This window comes from Propithecus coquereli, unplaced genomic scaffold (genome assembly GCF_000956105.1).
Source record: "Propithecus coquereli isolate 6110/MARCELLA unplaced genomic scaffold, Pcoq_1.0 Scaffold840, whole genome shotgun sequence".
Taxonomy (NCBI): Eukaryota; Metazoa; Chordata; class Mammalia; order Primates; family Indriidae; genus Propithecus; species Propithecus coquereli.
Genome location: NW_012154619.1, coordinates 245,429 through 261,200, shown reverse-complemented (window position 1 = coordinate 261,200; position 15,772 = coordinate 245,429). Strand labels below are relative to the sequence as shown.

At 52.3% G+C, this 15,772-nt stretch overlaps 1 protein-coding gene across 2 annotated transcripts in view; it reads right to left on the bottom strand.

The window, feature by feature from the left end:
* Window positions 1–15,462, bottom strand: part of COL26A1 (collagen, type XXVI, alpha 1) — a 139,178-nt gene extending 123,716 nt beyond the window's left edge. For both annotated transcript variants that reach the window (XM_012663941.1, XM_012663942.1), the window contains exon 1: window positions 15,305–15,462. In XM_012663941.1, the coding sequence (XP_012519395.1) occupies window positions 15,305–15,462 (158 nt within the window). The remainder of the gene's footprint in view (window positions 1–15,304) is intronic.
* Window positions 15,463–15,772: the final 310 nt, after the last annotated feature.

Genomic DNA, 15,772 nt, shown 5'->3' with positions numbered 1-15,772 from the left:
TAAGGGATTGTTTTGGTCCACATCCTGTGCCTGGCCCTGGATTACCTGCCATGGCAGACAAAGCCCTTTAGGACAGGGCTCCTGACCCCAGGGGGCTACCGCCCAGCTGCAGAACAAGCACATGAAACAAGACCAAAGCCAGCCAGGGCAGGACCAGAGGAAGGCTGCTCACGGCGAGTGCTCGGCAGGACCAGCACAATCCACAGCCAACTCCTGCTGCAGATGTTCACACTGGATTCCAAGGGCAACACGACCCTGATTCAAACAGCTCATTTAATGCTCCCACAGCCCTAGGCACGATCAGTCCCATTTCACAGATGAGTAGGCCAAGAGAGGGAGCCAACTTCGCCTGACTCTGAAAGTGCCAAGAGTTAGGTCTGTGCTTTCAGCTCCGTCCATCCCAGCTGCCATCACTGAGCCATCACAAACCAACCTGCCCACCCACCCAGCACGAGCCTGCTTGGCTGTGTCGCCTCTTGCTGCCTCTATATTGGCAGGTGCCAAGGATATACTGATGACCAAGGAGCCCTCTAGGCTTCCCCACTGGGGTATCTCAAGAGTCCAGGCACTCACGGTTTTGACCCTCTGAGCTGGGACGCAGCCTAGCTCTCCCTGGGATTCCCCTGGACCACACCAACAGGCGCAGCCCCAGGCCGGATGAGGCAACTGGCAGCTTACACCTGCACTAAAATGTAGTTAGCAGCAGCCTATAAAAGAGCCTCACGTCAGCCTGAAACACTGTTCTCTCTTACCGTTAGGAATGCCTTTGGGTATGTGGGACACCTACGTGGAGGGACACTGGGGTGTTCTTGGCTCTGCTGATCAGGACGGCCCTTGTTTTCCATTTTGCCTGCATTCCCCAGCAAGGGATAGGCTGAGCAGGGGGAGGAAGGAACCCACACACTCCCACCCCCTGCTCAGCACTGGAACCTTCCCCGAACAGGTGCTGGGCTCTGTTGGGGAGAAAGAGAAAGACTGAACAGAAGCTGACAGCTCATGGTCTGGGTCTCCGTGCAGGGCCGTTTTCAGGAAGATTAGACTGTTGCTGATGAGGGGAGCTGGTGATCACGGCAGAAGCAATGAGCCCCAAGTCTGGCCCCAGGAGGAGTCTCGACGCCACAGTCCTTCATTTCATAAAGGGGGGCGGCAGGGGACAGGAAGGCAGGTGAGCTCATCTCTAACTCCGGAAGCAAGGTGCAGCCTTCCTGGCACCTCTCTTCAGAGCAAAGGAACAAGGAGCAACAGGAAGAGAGACAGAGAGGATGGTGCGGTGGGATCGGCCATCACCCCGTTTACAGAAACTCTTGTCTTCCCTCAGAGCCCTCCACCTCAGGCGCCCTTTGCAAAAAAGATGAAGCCCCATCCTTGATGAAGCTCAAACAAGGTTCTGGGTACTTTATTCCCCAATTTTATCGAGGTATAACTGACGTATAAATATTGTATATATTTAAGGTGTATAACTTGATGTTCAATATACATATGCGCGGTGAAATATCACCATAATCACACTAATGAGCATATCCATCACCTCACATAGTTACCATTTCCTTCCTTCCTTCCTTCTTTCCTTCCTTCCTTCCTTTCCTTCCTTTCTTTCTTTCTTTTTCTTTCTTCTCTCTCTCTCTTTCTTTCCAGTGAGAACACTTAAGATCTATCCTAGCAAATTTCAACTATATAATACAGTATCGTTAACTATAGTCACACTGCTGGACATAAGATCTCCAGAACTTATTCATCTCACATAACTTTGTACCCTTTCACCAATATCTTCCTATATGCCCCTCCCCACAACCCCTGGAAACCACTGGTCTACTCTCTGCTTCTGTGATCAAACAAGGTCAAAACCTTGTAAGTGATCACTTTTGCACAATGACAGTGCACACACACGCACACACATATTGGGAGACTATAAGACTCTCTATCCCAGGTTGGGTGCGGTGGCTCACGCCTGTAATCCTAGCACTCTGGGAGGCCAAGGCGGGAGGATCGCTTGAGCTCAGGAGTTTGAGACCAGCCTGAGCAAGAGCAAGACCTGATCTCTACTAAAAATAGAAAACATTAGCCAGGCATGGTGGCACGTGCCTGTAGTCCCAGATACTCGGGAGGCTGAGGAAGGAGCCCAGGTATTTGAGGTTGTAATGAGCTATGATCACACCACTACACTCTAGCTGGGACAACAGAATAAGACTGTGTCTGAAAGAAAGAAAGAAAGAGAGAAAGAAAGAAAGAAAGAAAGAAGGAAAGAAAGAAAGGTTCTCTACCCCCAAACCCAGAGAACCACCTGAAAAACCAATAAAATAACTTAAAAAAAATTCACAAAGGTAGTTGATACAAAATCAACAGCTTTCCTATTCGCCAACCATAAACATTTATAAATGCTAAGGAACAGAAGCAGCCATTCACAATAGCAATAAAAACTATAAAATGCCTAAGAATAAATCTAATGAGAACTGAGTAGAGGCATCAGTTGACCTTGTTCCTGAAGAACACACCATATTATAAGCATGTAATTCTATTAATCCATTAATTCAACATAGCTTGATCAAAATCCCAAAAGGATTTTTTATACACCTAAAAAAGATGATTCTAAAATTCACCCGAAAGAAAAACTGTACAAGAACAACTAAGACTATTTTGATAAAGAGGAACAGCAAAGGAGAAGTTGTTCTATCAGCTAATAAAATATACAACAAAGATAAAATAATTAAAATATGGTAGTGTGGCTTTGGCACCAGACCAGATAAAGAGTACAGGAGAAACTGTGAGTTCAGAAAAAGGATCGTGCATACAGTGAAATTTAGTGTATGATAAAAGTGGCATTTCAAATTAGCAGGGAAGAGTGGATTATTTAATAAATGTGTGAGGGAGGTTTGAGAAAAGAACTAAAGTTAAATCCCTACCTCACAGCCTGCTCTTCCTGCAACCCTTCACTGGGTCTTAACAGGCTGAGTCTTAACAGGCTTTCGATGCTCAAAGCCACTTTCAGTCTTAATTCTGTTTGCAGCCTGGGACCACTTCAACCCTCCAATGCCGCAAATATCTGATATATCTTTTCCCCCTTCGTATCTGTTTGTGTGTTAAGGTAAATAATGGCTCCCCCAAGGATGTCCTCTTCCTAATCCCTGAAATTTACAAAAATATTATTTTACAAGGTGCAATGTTTGAATGTGTCCCTCCCAAAGAACGTGTTGGAAACTTAATTCCCAATGCAACAGTGTTGGGAGGTGGGGCCTAATGGAAGGAGTCTGGGTCATGAGGGCTCCACCCTCATGAATGAGTCAATACCAATTATAAAAGGGCTTCAGGCTTCAAGTTTAATCTCTTACTCTCTCTCTCTCTAGCCCTCTCTTTGCCCTTCCACCATGAAATGACACCACCTTTGCCAGATGCCGGCCCCTGGATCTTGGACTTTCCAACCTCCAGAAACATGAAGCAATAAATTCTGTACATTATAAATTGTTCAATCTGTGGTATACTGTTGTAGCAGCACAACAGGGACTAAGACACATAGTAAAAGGGACTTTGCGGTGTGAGTAAATTAAGAGTGTTAAGGTGTGGAGATTATCCTGGGATTATGCAGCCGGCCCAACCTAATCTCATGGGTCCCTACAAAAGGGAGGTGGGAGGGTCAGAGTCAGAGAGAGAGAGGAGATGTCAGAAAGAAAAGTTGGAGCTACAAGCCAAGGAATGCCGGCAGCCTCTAGAAGCAGCAAAAGGCAGGGGAATAGATTCACCCCTGGAGAAAGACCAGCCCTGGGAATATCTCGATTTTAGCCCAGTGATACACAATTTGCAATTCTGAGCCCAAGAACAGATAATAAATTAGTGTTGTTTTATGTCACTAGGTTTGTGGTAATTTGTTACAGCAGCAATAGGAAACTAATTATGGCTTGCAAAGCAGTTAGTCCCTTCCTGAGTCTCTCTGTAATCCAGGCCGGAACCCAGAGATATGGTGCCAAACAAGACAGAGAGGGTCCTGCCCTCAGAGAGTTTACAGCCTAGGGAAGCCAGATACTCACTAGTTATCAATCCATTAGTTATGGGATTTACTTACAGTTGATTTGGATTGGTTTATTAATACTTACACGAGCCTCTAAGTAAGACAACTAGCTAGACATTTAGCAAAGGAGCCTGACCTCCTCTGGAGGGGCAAGAAAACATTCCCTTATCTCTGAGGTCTGAGCAGGAGTTAGCCAGGCCAAAAGTAAGCAAAGACTGATCAAGGTCGGGGCAACATGTGCAAAGGCCCCAAGGCAGGAAGGAGCTTGAGGCTGAAGGGCAGCCAGTGGTGAGCAACGCACCAGGAGAGACCAGGAGCAGCCACACAGAGTCGGGGTGGATCTCCCTCTGGGCCCTGAGCGAGGGGCTCACCCCGCTGCTCAGCTGCCCCCCAGGAAGGCACATGCGTTCGGAGTGCCTGAGTGAAGGGTTCCAGGGTCTGAGCTGTTTGCCATCGCCAGCTGCAGAACAAAAGAAAGGAAGAGGCCAGCAAATGCTGCAGTGGCCAGGATCACGTCACCCCAGAAATGGGTGCCCGGGCCTGGCAGGCCAAGACCTCTTGGAGCCCGGGCATCAGTCAGGTGGCCAAGTCAGTCACAGGAGGCAGGAAGAGGGATAAGTCCTTCCAGGGGAGCAGGAATGACAAAAATGTCAGAAGTTGGAGGCAACTGGTCTGGGCACAGATCTCCGGGGCCAAATCAGAAGGAAACTGCTACCTTCTCGAAGAGGCTTCACAACCACAGGGGTTGGGGAAGCCCAAGCGAGACCCTGCAGAGGGCCTGACCCACAGGCAACTCCCTGGGGAAGAGGCCAGGCTGAGCCCATACAGGCTCCAGCTGGGCAGGCCCCCGATGGGGCTGGGAACTCTGGGCTGCTCTGGCAAATACCATGTCGCCCTGCCCTTCCAGAACAAGGAAAGAGGTTAGGGGCCGGGGACCAGATTCTTATCAACAAAGACATAAAATATTTGGGCTACAAACCACAGCCCAATTATGGGTGCAAACGACTTACACACAGAGCAAATGTCTGTGCTCACACAAGGGGTGGGGCTCCTGATCTTGTGAGTGGCAGGGAGGGAGCTACAGAGCTGGGGAGGCACTGAGTAGTGTCTGGTCTGCACGTCTAACAAACACAGTTCCCGTCTGATCCCAGCCCAACCTTACTCATTTCATTTCACGGATGAGGGGAAGGGCTGGACTGCGGGTCCCTGAGCAGCAATCACCACAGGCCGGCTGCATGAGACTCAGCAGAAAAAGCCTTTTCCTCCACCTCAGGACCTCCCAGCGTCCCCTCTGCTCTCATACTCCCTGGGACACGAAACTCATCGGAAGTCCTCAGCCTCAGACCTTGCCACAGGCATCCAACCTGCACCCCAGCCGCATTCTGGGGGCTAATGGTCTGTGCTGAGCCCCACCCCTCACTCTTGGCCTTGAAAACTTGAGCAGTGTCCTAAAAGTTTAAGAAAAACCGAGAGGAGCCCAGCTTCTGAATTTCTCTGGCTCCCTTGCAGCACCGAGGGTGGGTGCAGCTGTAGGGTGACCTTGGAAATGACCCTGGTGAGCAAGTCTAGGACCAGCTCCTCAAGAGCACCCGGAACCTGCCGTGGCACTTAGCACATCCTACGAGACCCACCTCAAACAGTGACTCCTCTGGGACGTCCTCAGCATTTAGCCTCCATCCACTGAGCCAGCATCTCACGGAGCGTGTAGCCTGGAACACCATACTAGCAAAATGCTCCCCAAAAAAGGATTCCACGGTCTCACAGGTTTGTGAAACCCCTCATTTCATCATTCCCCAAGCTTGGCAAGGCCCCTTCAGCACACTACACCATCCGAGAAAGCCTTTATCATTTCACAAGGCCACACAGAGTGTTTACTAGACATTGTTCTAAGCACTTTGTTAATGTGACCTCACGTAAGCCCCAGAATGACCTTATGAAGTAAACGCTATAATTGTTCCCATTTTACACATGAGGAGACTGAGGCACAGAGAAGTCGGGCAACTCAATCAGGGCCACACAGAGCCCAGACTCAGACCCAGGCAGCCTGGTGCCAGAGCCTCCTCTTCCCACCCTCCCTCTCTAGGAAGGAAGCTCCAGAGCCCTGCTAACAAGCATTTCCCAAGTTTTGCTCCTAACATCCATTAACGCCAGACAGAAGCCATTCAGGAAACTGCTCCGGCAGCAGAGAGCTGGCGAAGGTCATCATGTCAGCAGACATGGCCAGCTCTGACCCTTGCACAGATCACTCCGGGGACAGCGGGGGGTGGGGACAGGCAGGGAGCCCCCTTCAGGAGTGTTACAGAACTAACCAGCTCATTTCCAGGGGGTCTCTTACAGGCCTCCAAAGAGAAGCATGTAGACCCCGGTTTCTGGGAAGCAGGCAAAGAAGACCAGGCCACATAGGCTGGGGACCCTGACAACTCGGAGAGAACAGTATGTCATGTGTCCGTTTCCATAGGATCATCCGCGGGATTCCCGAGCACTTTGTGCCAACATTCCTGAAAATCCTCTGACAACGGTGACTGTTGCTCTAGTCCCCGGCCCCAGGCAGAGCTGGTCGGACTCCAGCTCACACACTCTTGAGGTGGCAATGAAGTGTCGCCCCAGTTCCAGCCAAGAAAAGCCTGGAGTGGTGTTCTTGCCATAGGTTGTTGCTTTGGGAATGAGTTTTTAAAATAACAGACAGGCTCGGGGAAGCAGGGAGCGAGATGAAGAGAGATTTGGAAAACCCTGGGCTTTAGGACAAGATCTCACCAAATGGTCACATCAAGGCCATTCCTGTGACTCTCGGGAAAAGTCTCCCCTCTCCAGCCAGTCCCACTGCACAGGGAGAAGCAGGGCCCTGACGCTGGGGCCTCTGTGCCTCCTCTCAAGGTGGCTTCTGGAGCTGGCCTAGTGGGAACAGAGCGCAGACAGGGACCTCACTCCAGGCTCCCTCAGAACTGCAGACCTGCCCTGGGGCAGGGGCTGCTGCCTCAGTTTCCCAGAGGAGCGAGGCCAAGGTATGTGTTTGTTCATTCATGCATTTGTTCGTTCATTCGCACAACGAACACCCATTGAATATCTAATATGTGCAAGTCCAAGGCAAGAGGCTGAAATTTGGAGTTGAAAACGCCATGGAGGAAAAATAAAAGTATTTCAAGAAAACACAAGGTGTGTAAACACTGCTTTGCTGCCGTTTGAAAGCTGAGAAAACACTGCAACATCTTTGTGGTGTTCCAAGAAGCAAAATCCCCAGCTCCTCAGCACCCCCCAAGCACCACACACTCCCCAAGTACCAGAGACAGCCAGGAGCCCGGGTCTGAAACCTGTTCCCGCCTGTCAGCACCCCACCGGGGGCCAGGTCCTGATGGCTCTGAGAGCTCCTCTCTCCTCTGCTCCATCCATTGCTCTGCCCTCCAGGTCTCTGCTAAAACTACACACTCAGCCATTCCGAACTCAACCCCACTAACCACATATGTCGGGCACCGGCTAACGACACCTTCAAGCCCTTACACAGCTGTCTGTCTGTTCGAAACACCCCAGTCATTGCCTGGAACTCTCCTGCTCGTCCTACCTCAAATGGGGACTCCTCTGGGATGTCCTCAGCATCTGGCCTTTTCCACTAGGCCAGCAATTTCCCAAGTGTGTGGCCTGGAATACCATCCTAACCAAATGCCCCCCAGAAAAGGACCCCCTCATCTACTTGTGGAAACCCCATCCTTGTGACCTTTGCAAGGTGTGTCAGCACACTACATGGTCACAATCCTGTGTAGAGCGTTTATTATCTATTTTTCTAAGAACTTTATTATTAGTAGTAACTCATTTAAGCCCCAGAACAACTTTATGAAGTGAGTACTATGATCACCTTCATTTTACAGATGAGAAAACCGAGGCACGAAGACTGCCAAAGTCCCCCACACCCACGCTCCCTTAGACGAGTGATTGCTCACATGCACCTCGCCTGCCCACCCGACTTTGCACACATTTGTATCACAGCAAATTCCACACTTGCTCTTGGGCCAGCCCTCCCCACCCAGACTCTGAGCTCATCAAAGGTTGAGGCCGGGTCTGAATCCTCTCACTAGCGAGCACACAGTAAGTGCTCAGTAGCCACTTCTGGAACATGAGGCACCAGGGAGCAAAGGGGCAGGGGCCCAACCCTGCACAGACATTCAATCCAGTCAGAGGAACGAGGCCCTGTGGATATGATCAGTCACTTCCCCAGGGGTTGCTGAGAGCCTCCTCTGAGCAGGCCACTGGCAAAGCACCAGCACCCAAACCACAATCACAGAGAGAAAGAGTGCAGGAGGCCACCCACAGACGAAATGAACAGAGCCGAGAGGTAAGTCCAGGAAGACTTCCTGGAGGAAGGGCATTTGTGATTGTACCAGGAGAGGGTGGAGTCAAGGTATAGTGGAAGCATTGTGAGTGAGGAGGGACACACCAAGCACCTCAGCTCAGCAGAAACAAGGAAGAGACCTTGAGGACAGAGAGAGCTTGGAGGGCCAGGCGTAGGAAGTGGGGAGAGCGAGAGCCCTCCCAGCCCCCACACAATGGTCTCCCGAAGCAGGCCAGCCCCACAGAGAGGCTGCAGAATTCATTTGCTGAGTCTTGACAAGCACTTTTTTATGAACTAGATGAAATACAATAAAATAGAGAGGATCACATATGGTCACGGTAATTATTATTTCCTGAAACTTGTTTTGGGAATGTGTATGTGTGTGTATTCGGTCACCACAAAAGGCATTTCTTATTTCATGCTAAAAGGAACCTCAAGAATCCTGGTTCTCACTGCAGTGCTTTGCAAACCTGGCTGCACAGAAAACCCACCTGGGGAGGCCATGAAAATGCAGATCTCCAGGCCCTGCATAGGTCTGGACACCCACTCTTTTATCTCCCCGTTCATCCTGATGAGCCGGACAGCACCTGGCGCTTGGGGGCGCACCTCGGGCACAAGGACAAGACCCATAACTGATCTGTGGGGCTCTCGTTCAAAACGCGGGGAAGGTACTAAAATATAAAGCTTTTGTTCTTTCTTCTGTGGTCTCTCTTTCTCAACCTGTCATTTAGTTACTATTTAGTGCCGTGCTCCCTCGCATACAGGGACACGTGTGGCGCAAGTGCAGATCTCAGAGGCGCACGGGGACCTCCCGCGCCAGCCGCTGGACTGGAGCGTGGGGCCGAAAATGGGTAAAAAGCCTGAACACTGGGCCAGAGCCTGGCAGTGTTTCTACAAGAGTAGAAACAAATCCCAGTGAGTAGCCTCGGCGTCCCCTTCCCAATGCTCCTTGCCACTTCTGAAAGGCATCGACCGGTACCAGGCCACGGCCCAGGGGTTGGGGACCGCAGCACTAGACCACCTATGAACCACTCCTGTCCCCCCACAAAAAAAGAGACCTTAAATCTAATCGCAGCTTTAACTCTAACCACCAAAATAGAAGAGACGTGGGGGCAGAAGATTACATTAATTGCACCACCAGGAAGCTGTTGGCCAAATCTAGAACGCGGACATTGCGCAGGACAACCGGCCTTCAGCAAGTCAATGGCAAGGAGTGAAAGCATTCTTTCACAGGAGGGAGGACGCCCCTGCACTGAAAGAGGCAGAAGAGACACCAGTAAGCGGATTTTGTTTGATCCAGATTTGAGCAAACTAACAATAAAGAAATGCTTTTTGGACAATTGGAGAAACCCGAGTGTGGTTTGGAGTTTCGAGGGTATGACGGAATGACGGTGAGCTTTGTAGGAGTGATAACGGCATGGTGGTGATGAATCGGGTGGACGTTGACTATTACAGATGAAGTGAGCATGAGTCTAGAAAATTTGCTTTAAAATACTCCACACACACAAAAAGGAGAGGGGTGCCGTAGTATGGCAAAACGTGATCAAAGCCCAGATAAGCGCAGAACGGGTTATTTTACTCTCCACTTGCATGCAGGCTTGAAAACTTGCTTAAATCAAGTTGATTAATCTAATTGACTTAATTACAATATTTTTAGATGTCCCTCAAATCAGAATGATCAACTTCAGAGAGAACAGTGGTTTTTAACTGGGTAATTTTGCTCCCCGAGGGACATTTGGCAATGTCTAAAGACATTCTGGGTTGTGAAAGTCAGGGGGTGGGGGGTGCTACTGGCATCCAGTGGGTGAAGTCGGGGATGCTGAACACCCTACAATACGCAGGACAGCCCCACAACAAAGGACTGTCCAGCCCCCAATGTCAAGAGTACTGAGGTTGAGGGACCTTGGGATGGAAGTCAGCAGTGACCCAGGAGCTCACAGGAGGGCGTCTGACCCAGCCGGGGGGAGGCATTCCAAGAAAAAAGAAACAGCGTATGCGAAGAAGCAGAAGCAGGAGAGAAATAAATCATGCAATACATATAGCTGGTGTGGAGGCAGAGACGGGCTTTTCAAAGGCAGCCTTTCTATGTCATGCTGGAAAGAGGAGACTTTATCACAAAGGCCTGGGCTGCAAATACATCCCACCCCCCTATCCTGCCCCCACACTCACAGTGCCGTCATTCGATTGTCCCAGCACTCCTTCTCATGGAGCCCAGACTCTACCTCAGAATCCTTCTTACCACACTGGCCTGGGCAGCTTCTACTAACCAGTGAGAGTTGACCTAAGAGTTGAAACCTCTCTGCCACCTGATGTGGGAGATGATGGGACACACCAAATGGTTTCAACCAGGGGAGAGATGGCCTCTGTCGCAGCTGAGAAAGTTCCCCTGGACAGTGGTGGAGGAGGAAGATAGACAAGTATGGAATTGAAATGGGCCCCATAGATGGCGGCCTCCAGGCCTGATCACGATCTGTGCTCTGCGGCCCTGCCATCACGGCACTGGCACTCCAGCGCCCTACTGCCAGGCACCTCCCGTCCCAGGCAGGGGGCGGGAAGCCCGATATCAGGCCCCACCCCACACTGCCCGCACCAACCAGCAGCCCCCGGAGCCTCTGCAGAAGGGGAGTGGGCTCCTACCTGTGGGGGGAGTGGTAGGAGCCACAGTGAGGCCAAGGCAAATGGCCAAGGTGGAGTGAAGGTGAGAGAAAGGCCTGGAAGTGGCGCTGGGCGCTGGTGAGCCATGCGGACGTCTGGGTGCCCAGCATAAAGGCAAGATGGGGGAGAGGGAGTCGCAGCCTTGGGGGTGGGTGAGGATTACGGTGCCTGCGGGAACAGCACAAGGAGAAACTGTCACCATCATTCATTATATAAGCAGCCTCATTGAAGGCATGGCCTGGGTGGCACAGGGGCCTGGAGGGGGCTGCACGGGCTGGAGGGGGCTGGGCACGTGGCTAAGCAGCTTGGACTTTCTCCTCATGACAGTGGGGGCCGCCTAAAGGAAGAAGGTTCGATCCAAATTTTGCACACACGGCATCCATGTACCCTTTTCCGCTCTGGGAAGAGGAGCAGAGAGGGTAAGTTACCTGTGCAGGTTTGTATAGTGAATTAGGGGCAGAGTCTGAGGCCAGAGCTCTGCTACAGGGAGAGGAGCAGAGGGCCCCTGTCCCGGTCCCTGCATTACAGAGGACCTGCTCTGCCCTTCTCTAGCTGCGGCCCTCCTGTGGGGTGTCAAGTCTGTGGGGCCAAGGGGATGTGCCCAGCCAGGCCCCGCCTCCTTCTAGACCTCACTCCTGGGGCTCTGGCTCCCTGCCCAAGTGGCCCCACGCCCATTTCCAGGGACACTTATCCCAGGCCATCCTTTGAGGACACACCCCACACCAATGCGCCCACTCCTAGGCCAAGGGGTGGCTGTTTGTAATGGCTGTGTAACGAGCCTGGATGTGCTGGTAACTCCGTGGAGGTAGCCCCTTGCCATGTTGGGGGGAGCGGGCGGGGAGGGTGTGCCGGGGCAGGCTCTGCTCTGCCACCATTTTCCAGAATAGAACTCCAAGGCGTCTGAGAATTCCTCATTGGAACCTGGCTCTGCAGGTCATGATGAAGGTGCACTTGTCCAGGCTGGAGGCCAGAACCTGCTTACTGAACCACTCGTTAGCTAAATTCATAACCTGCGGCTATTTAGCCCTAAGCACGTGGCCTCCATCTGCTCTCGTGCCCAGGCCCTGGACAGGAGAAACTGGCTTACGGAAGGAGCACCATTCCCCAGAGGAGGAGCAGAAAGTGATTTGTCCTCCATCCCCTGCCCCAGGAACCCACTCCAGATGTGCTCATTCCCTCCTCTCCCGAAATCCCAGGCAGGTCCCACAGCCCTTCTGGTTTCCCTTACTCAGAAGAACACCTGCACTTTGAGAATAATTAAACGTTACCAACTATTTAAATTAAAGCTTCTCCCTCTCGTGGCTGGGAGCTGTGCAGCAAGGATGGAGTGCAAGCCCCTCTCTGGTCTCGCTCCTTCTCCTGCCCTGACCACTCCCACTCGCTGCTGTTTTGGCACCTTTAGTGTTGGATATGGGGGTGGGGAGGGGCCGACAGACAAGGCCCCCAATAAACATCTGTGGAGGAGAGGGAGGGAGGGAGGAAGAAAGGGAAGGAGGAAAATGAGTAAGACGTGCATACTTTAAAGAGTTTCACAAATGTGAATACAGTCATTCTTCAGCATCTGGGGGGAATTGGTTCTGGGACCACCCCACACAGATACAAAAATCCACAGATACTTACATCCCTTATGTAAAATGGCATGATATTTGCATATAACCTACACAATCCTCCTATATACTTTAAATCCTGTCTCGATAATTTACAATGTAATGCTATACAGGTTGTTATTTTAGTGTATCATTTTTTATTTGTATTATTTTTTATTCTTGTATTAGGGTTTGTTTGGGGTTTTTTTCATCCATGGTTGGTTGAATCTGCAGGTGTTGAACCTGCAGTTACAGAGGGCTGACTGTTGGGGTAGAATGGGAAAATTGGGGTGGGGGCTCGGGCCTTAGTGCAGCCCTCCCAGCCAACTAATTTCGCATTTCCCTTCAGCTTTTATTTGGCATCTGAACAACTCTGTGGCCAGCAAAAATTATTAGTGGCCCATACACAGGGCTGCAAGATTCTACTGGAAATGGCTCTCTAAGCAGTTGGAGACCTCTTCTTTTTGCCAAAATAGCTTGAACAGAGGGGTCTACACTGGGCTTCTGATGGGAGTGACCAGAACAAAGCACCCGTGGGTAAGGAAGATGTCCCCAGCACTGGGCAACTCCAGACACCCTTCCCTGAAGGGTGGAAACAAGCACATACACACACACACACACACACACACATACACACACACGAAAAGAGAACACAAACCATGTCCACAAATCAGACTCCAACTAGGAGCAATAACAGTGAAATAAAAAACAACTATTTGCCAAGAAACAGCTCTATGGAGTTGCCCATCAGCTGAGTCCAAGCCACTCACAGAGCTAAATCAGAGGCCAGTGCTGTGAGAAGCACTGTTCCAACTGCTGTGCCCACACTTTCTGCTCCTGGGGCTCTTGGATTTCAAGGACAAGGACCACCTGTGATTAACAGCTCCTAAGACACAGGAGCATGTGACACCCAGGCCAGCTCCAGTCTATAACTCACCCAGACAGGAGTCAGGTGCCCGCAGTGCCCACGCCGGGCGTTCTGTGGAAAGGCTCAGTTACACTCTGGGGTATCAACCTCGCAGGTCTGGAACATGCCCCAAGCCTGCTTACCACCTAGTATCCTATTCAGGAATCCAGTGTCTACAAACTCATCCACGTCCTCCCTGAACCTAACTGCACCTTTTCCCTGTTCTGGTCCTGGTGGAAAGAGTTCTGGAAGACGACCACATGTGTTTGGGCCTCTTTCTGTTTGTGCTAAAATGATCCCTTCCAAGTTTCTGCAGAGGTCCCCAAGTTCCAGCCCACCAAATGCCAGAACAAGGTCCCCATGCACTCCCTCCAGCCTGCAGCAGGCTTTTTTCCCTTCTCATACTTTTTAATTACAAAAATAATACATAAATAGATATTCCTTGTAAAACATGCAGACGAGACACAAGTAGACAGAGGAGAAATGTGGTGGTCCTCGGGTCCCACCCTGGCCTCTCTGTATCATTAACTGCTGGAAATGGTTTCCTAGAAACTTTTTTCTGGGCATTTATCTCCCTAGATGTAGATCTGATTTTCTTTCTCATAAATGAGATCATGCTGTATGTATTATTTTGCAACTTGAAAAGCCTGTTTTTGAGACTATTCTCATATGGAACTGTGCAGAGACCACACTACTGTGGGTGTTTGGAGAATGCTCCTAATCGAAGCCTCGGGAAGTATTTCCAAACAAAAAGGGAAATAGAATTGCATGCAAACTTTTCCAGAAGCACGTTTATGCTTTTCTGGGTCCCGCCTTATGCAGCCATGAAGTGCACGCTCCTCCCAACACAAAACACCCCTGTATCCTGGCTACGAGGCATTGCCAGAATTCATCTTGGTGGTCCTTGGGTTCGGGAAATATTAAGGAGAAAAAAGAACTTGGTTTCTGCAGAGTGGTGCGGTAGAAAGCAGAAAGGACAAAGGGTCCGTCCTGGGTTGCCACTGAACTCAGGGAACCCTCTCTGGGCCTCGGTTTCCTCGGTTAAAGGAAAGATAATACTCCAGTGACCCTAGTGGTTTCAGGACCAAAAGAGATGGCGGGTACAGACACAGGCTGTGTGCCCTGACGCTGTTAGAGCTGTGGGGGTTGTAAGTATCACTAACTGGGGAAAAGCTAACTGCAAGCGAGTTACGCAAAAGAGGCGTTTGGCAACTTTTACTCGCGATCTTACGCGTGTTCTGGGGGATTCAAACGCGGGCTAAGGAGACGCAGCCCCGACCGCCCGGGGTGGCCAGGGCGCCCCCTGCCGGCGGAGGAGGCGGTCGGCGGGTCCCCGCACAGCGGGCTCGGTGACCCTGTTCCTCCGACCCCGCAACCGAGCCACCGGTGCAAGCCGGTTCCTCGTCCCCAGGCGGCTGGGGAGTCGCAGCGGAGGTTCCTCCGCGGCCTCAGCCCCAAACACTGGACGAGGTCGCCGCCCCCGGTGTCGCCGGGCCGCCGACAGGAGAGGCGGGGACCCGGGCGCGCGGCCTCGGCAACCCCGGGAACCTGCTCCCCGACACAAAGCCGCGGCCGCGCAGGTGAGCGCGGCGGAGCCACGTGAGCCGGTCACCGTCCGGGGGCCGCGCCGCCGAGCCCCGACAAGCCGCAGGTTCGAGCCACCTCCACTCGGAGCCCGGAGCCGCGGGGGCGAAGGTTGGAAAAGCAAAGAAAGGAAGGAAGAGGGTGGGCGCGGCCCGAGACCACCGCAACCCCGGCCCCGCGCCCCCAGGCCCCAGCCGCCCTGCGCCTCCAGCTGTCCCCAGCCCCCGGCCCCGCCGCCCCGCGATACTCACCGGCGGCTCGCGTAGCCGCTGCCCGGGGAGCCGGCGCCCGGCTCGGGGTAGCCGTGCTGCGGCAGGGCTGCGGCCGGGAAGGGGTAGAGGAAGCCGGTGGCCAGCGCCGACCCGCAGAGGCAGCAGCACGCCCAGGGCAGGAGGAGGGCCAGCTTCATCTTGCGCGGCCGCCCACGGGGGCCCGGAGTCCCGGGCGCGAGGACCGGCAGGGGAGCACCGGCGCCTGGACCGAACCCGCGGCCCCGGCCGGGAGCAGAGCGAGCAGAGCCCGGGTCCGAGATGGAAGTGTCGGGGGGGCGCCCACGCCTCTGCTGGGCCGCCTTTTCAAATTCAGCGAGGTGGGCTCTGCGCCGTCAAAGGGGGCGTGGGGCTTTCTCATTAACCCTCGGCGGCCCGGGGCCGAGCAGGCGGCAGTGGCGGCAGAGCCGAGGTGGGAGCTCCGCTGGGGGTCCCGGAGCAGCGTACTGC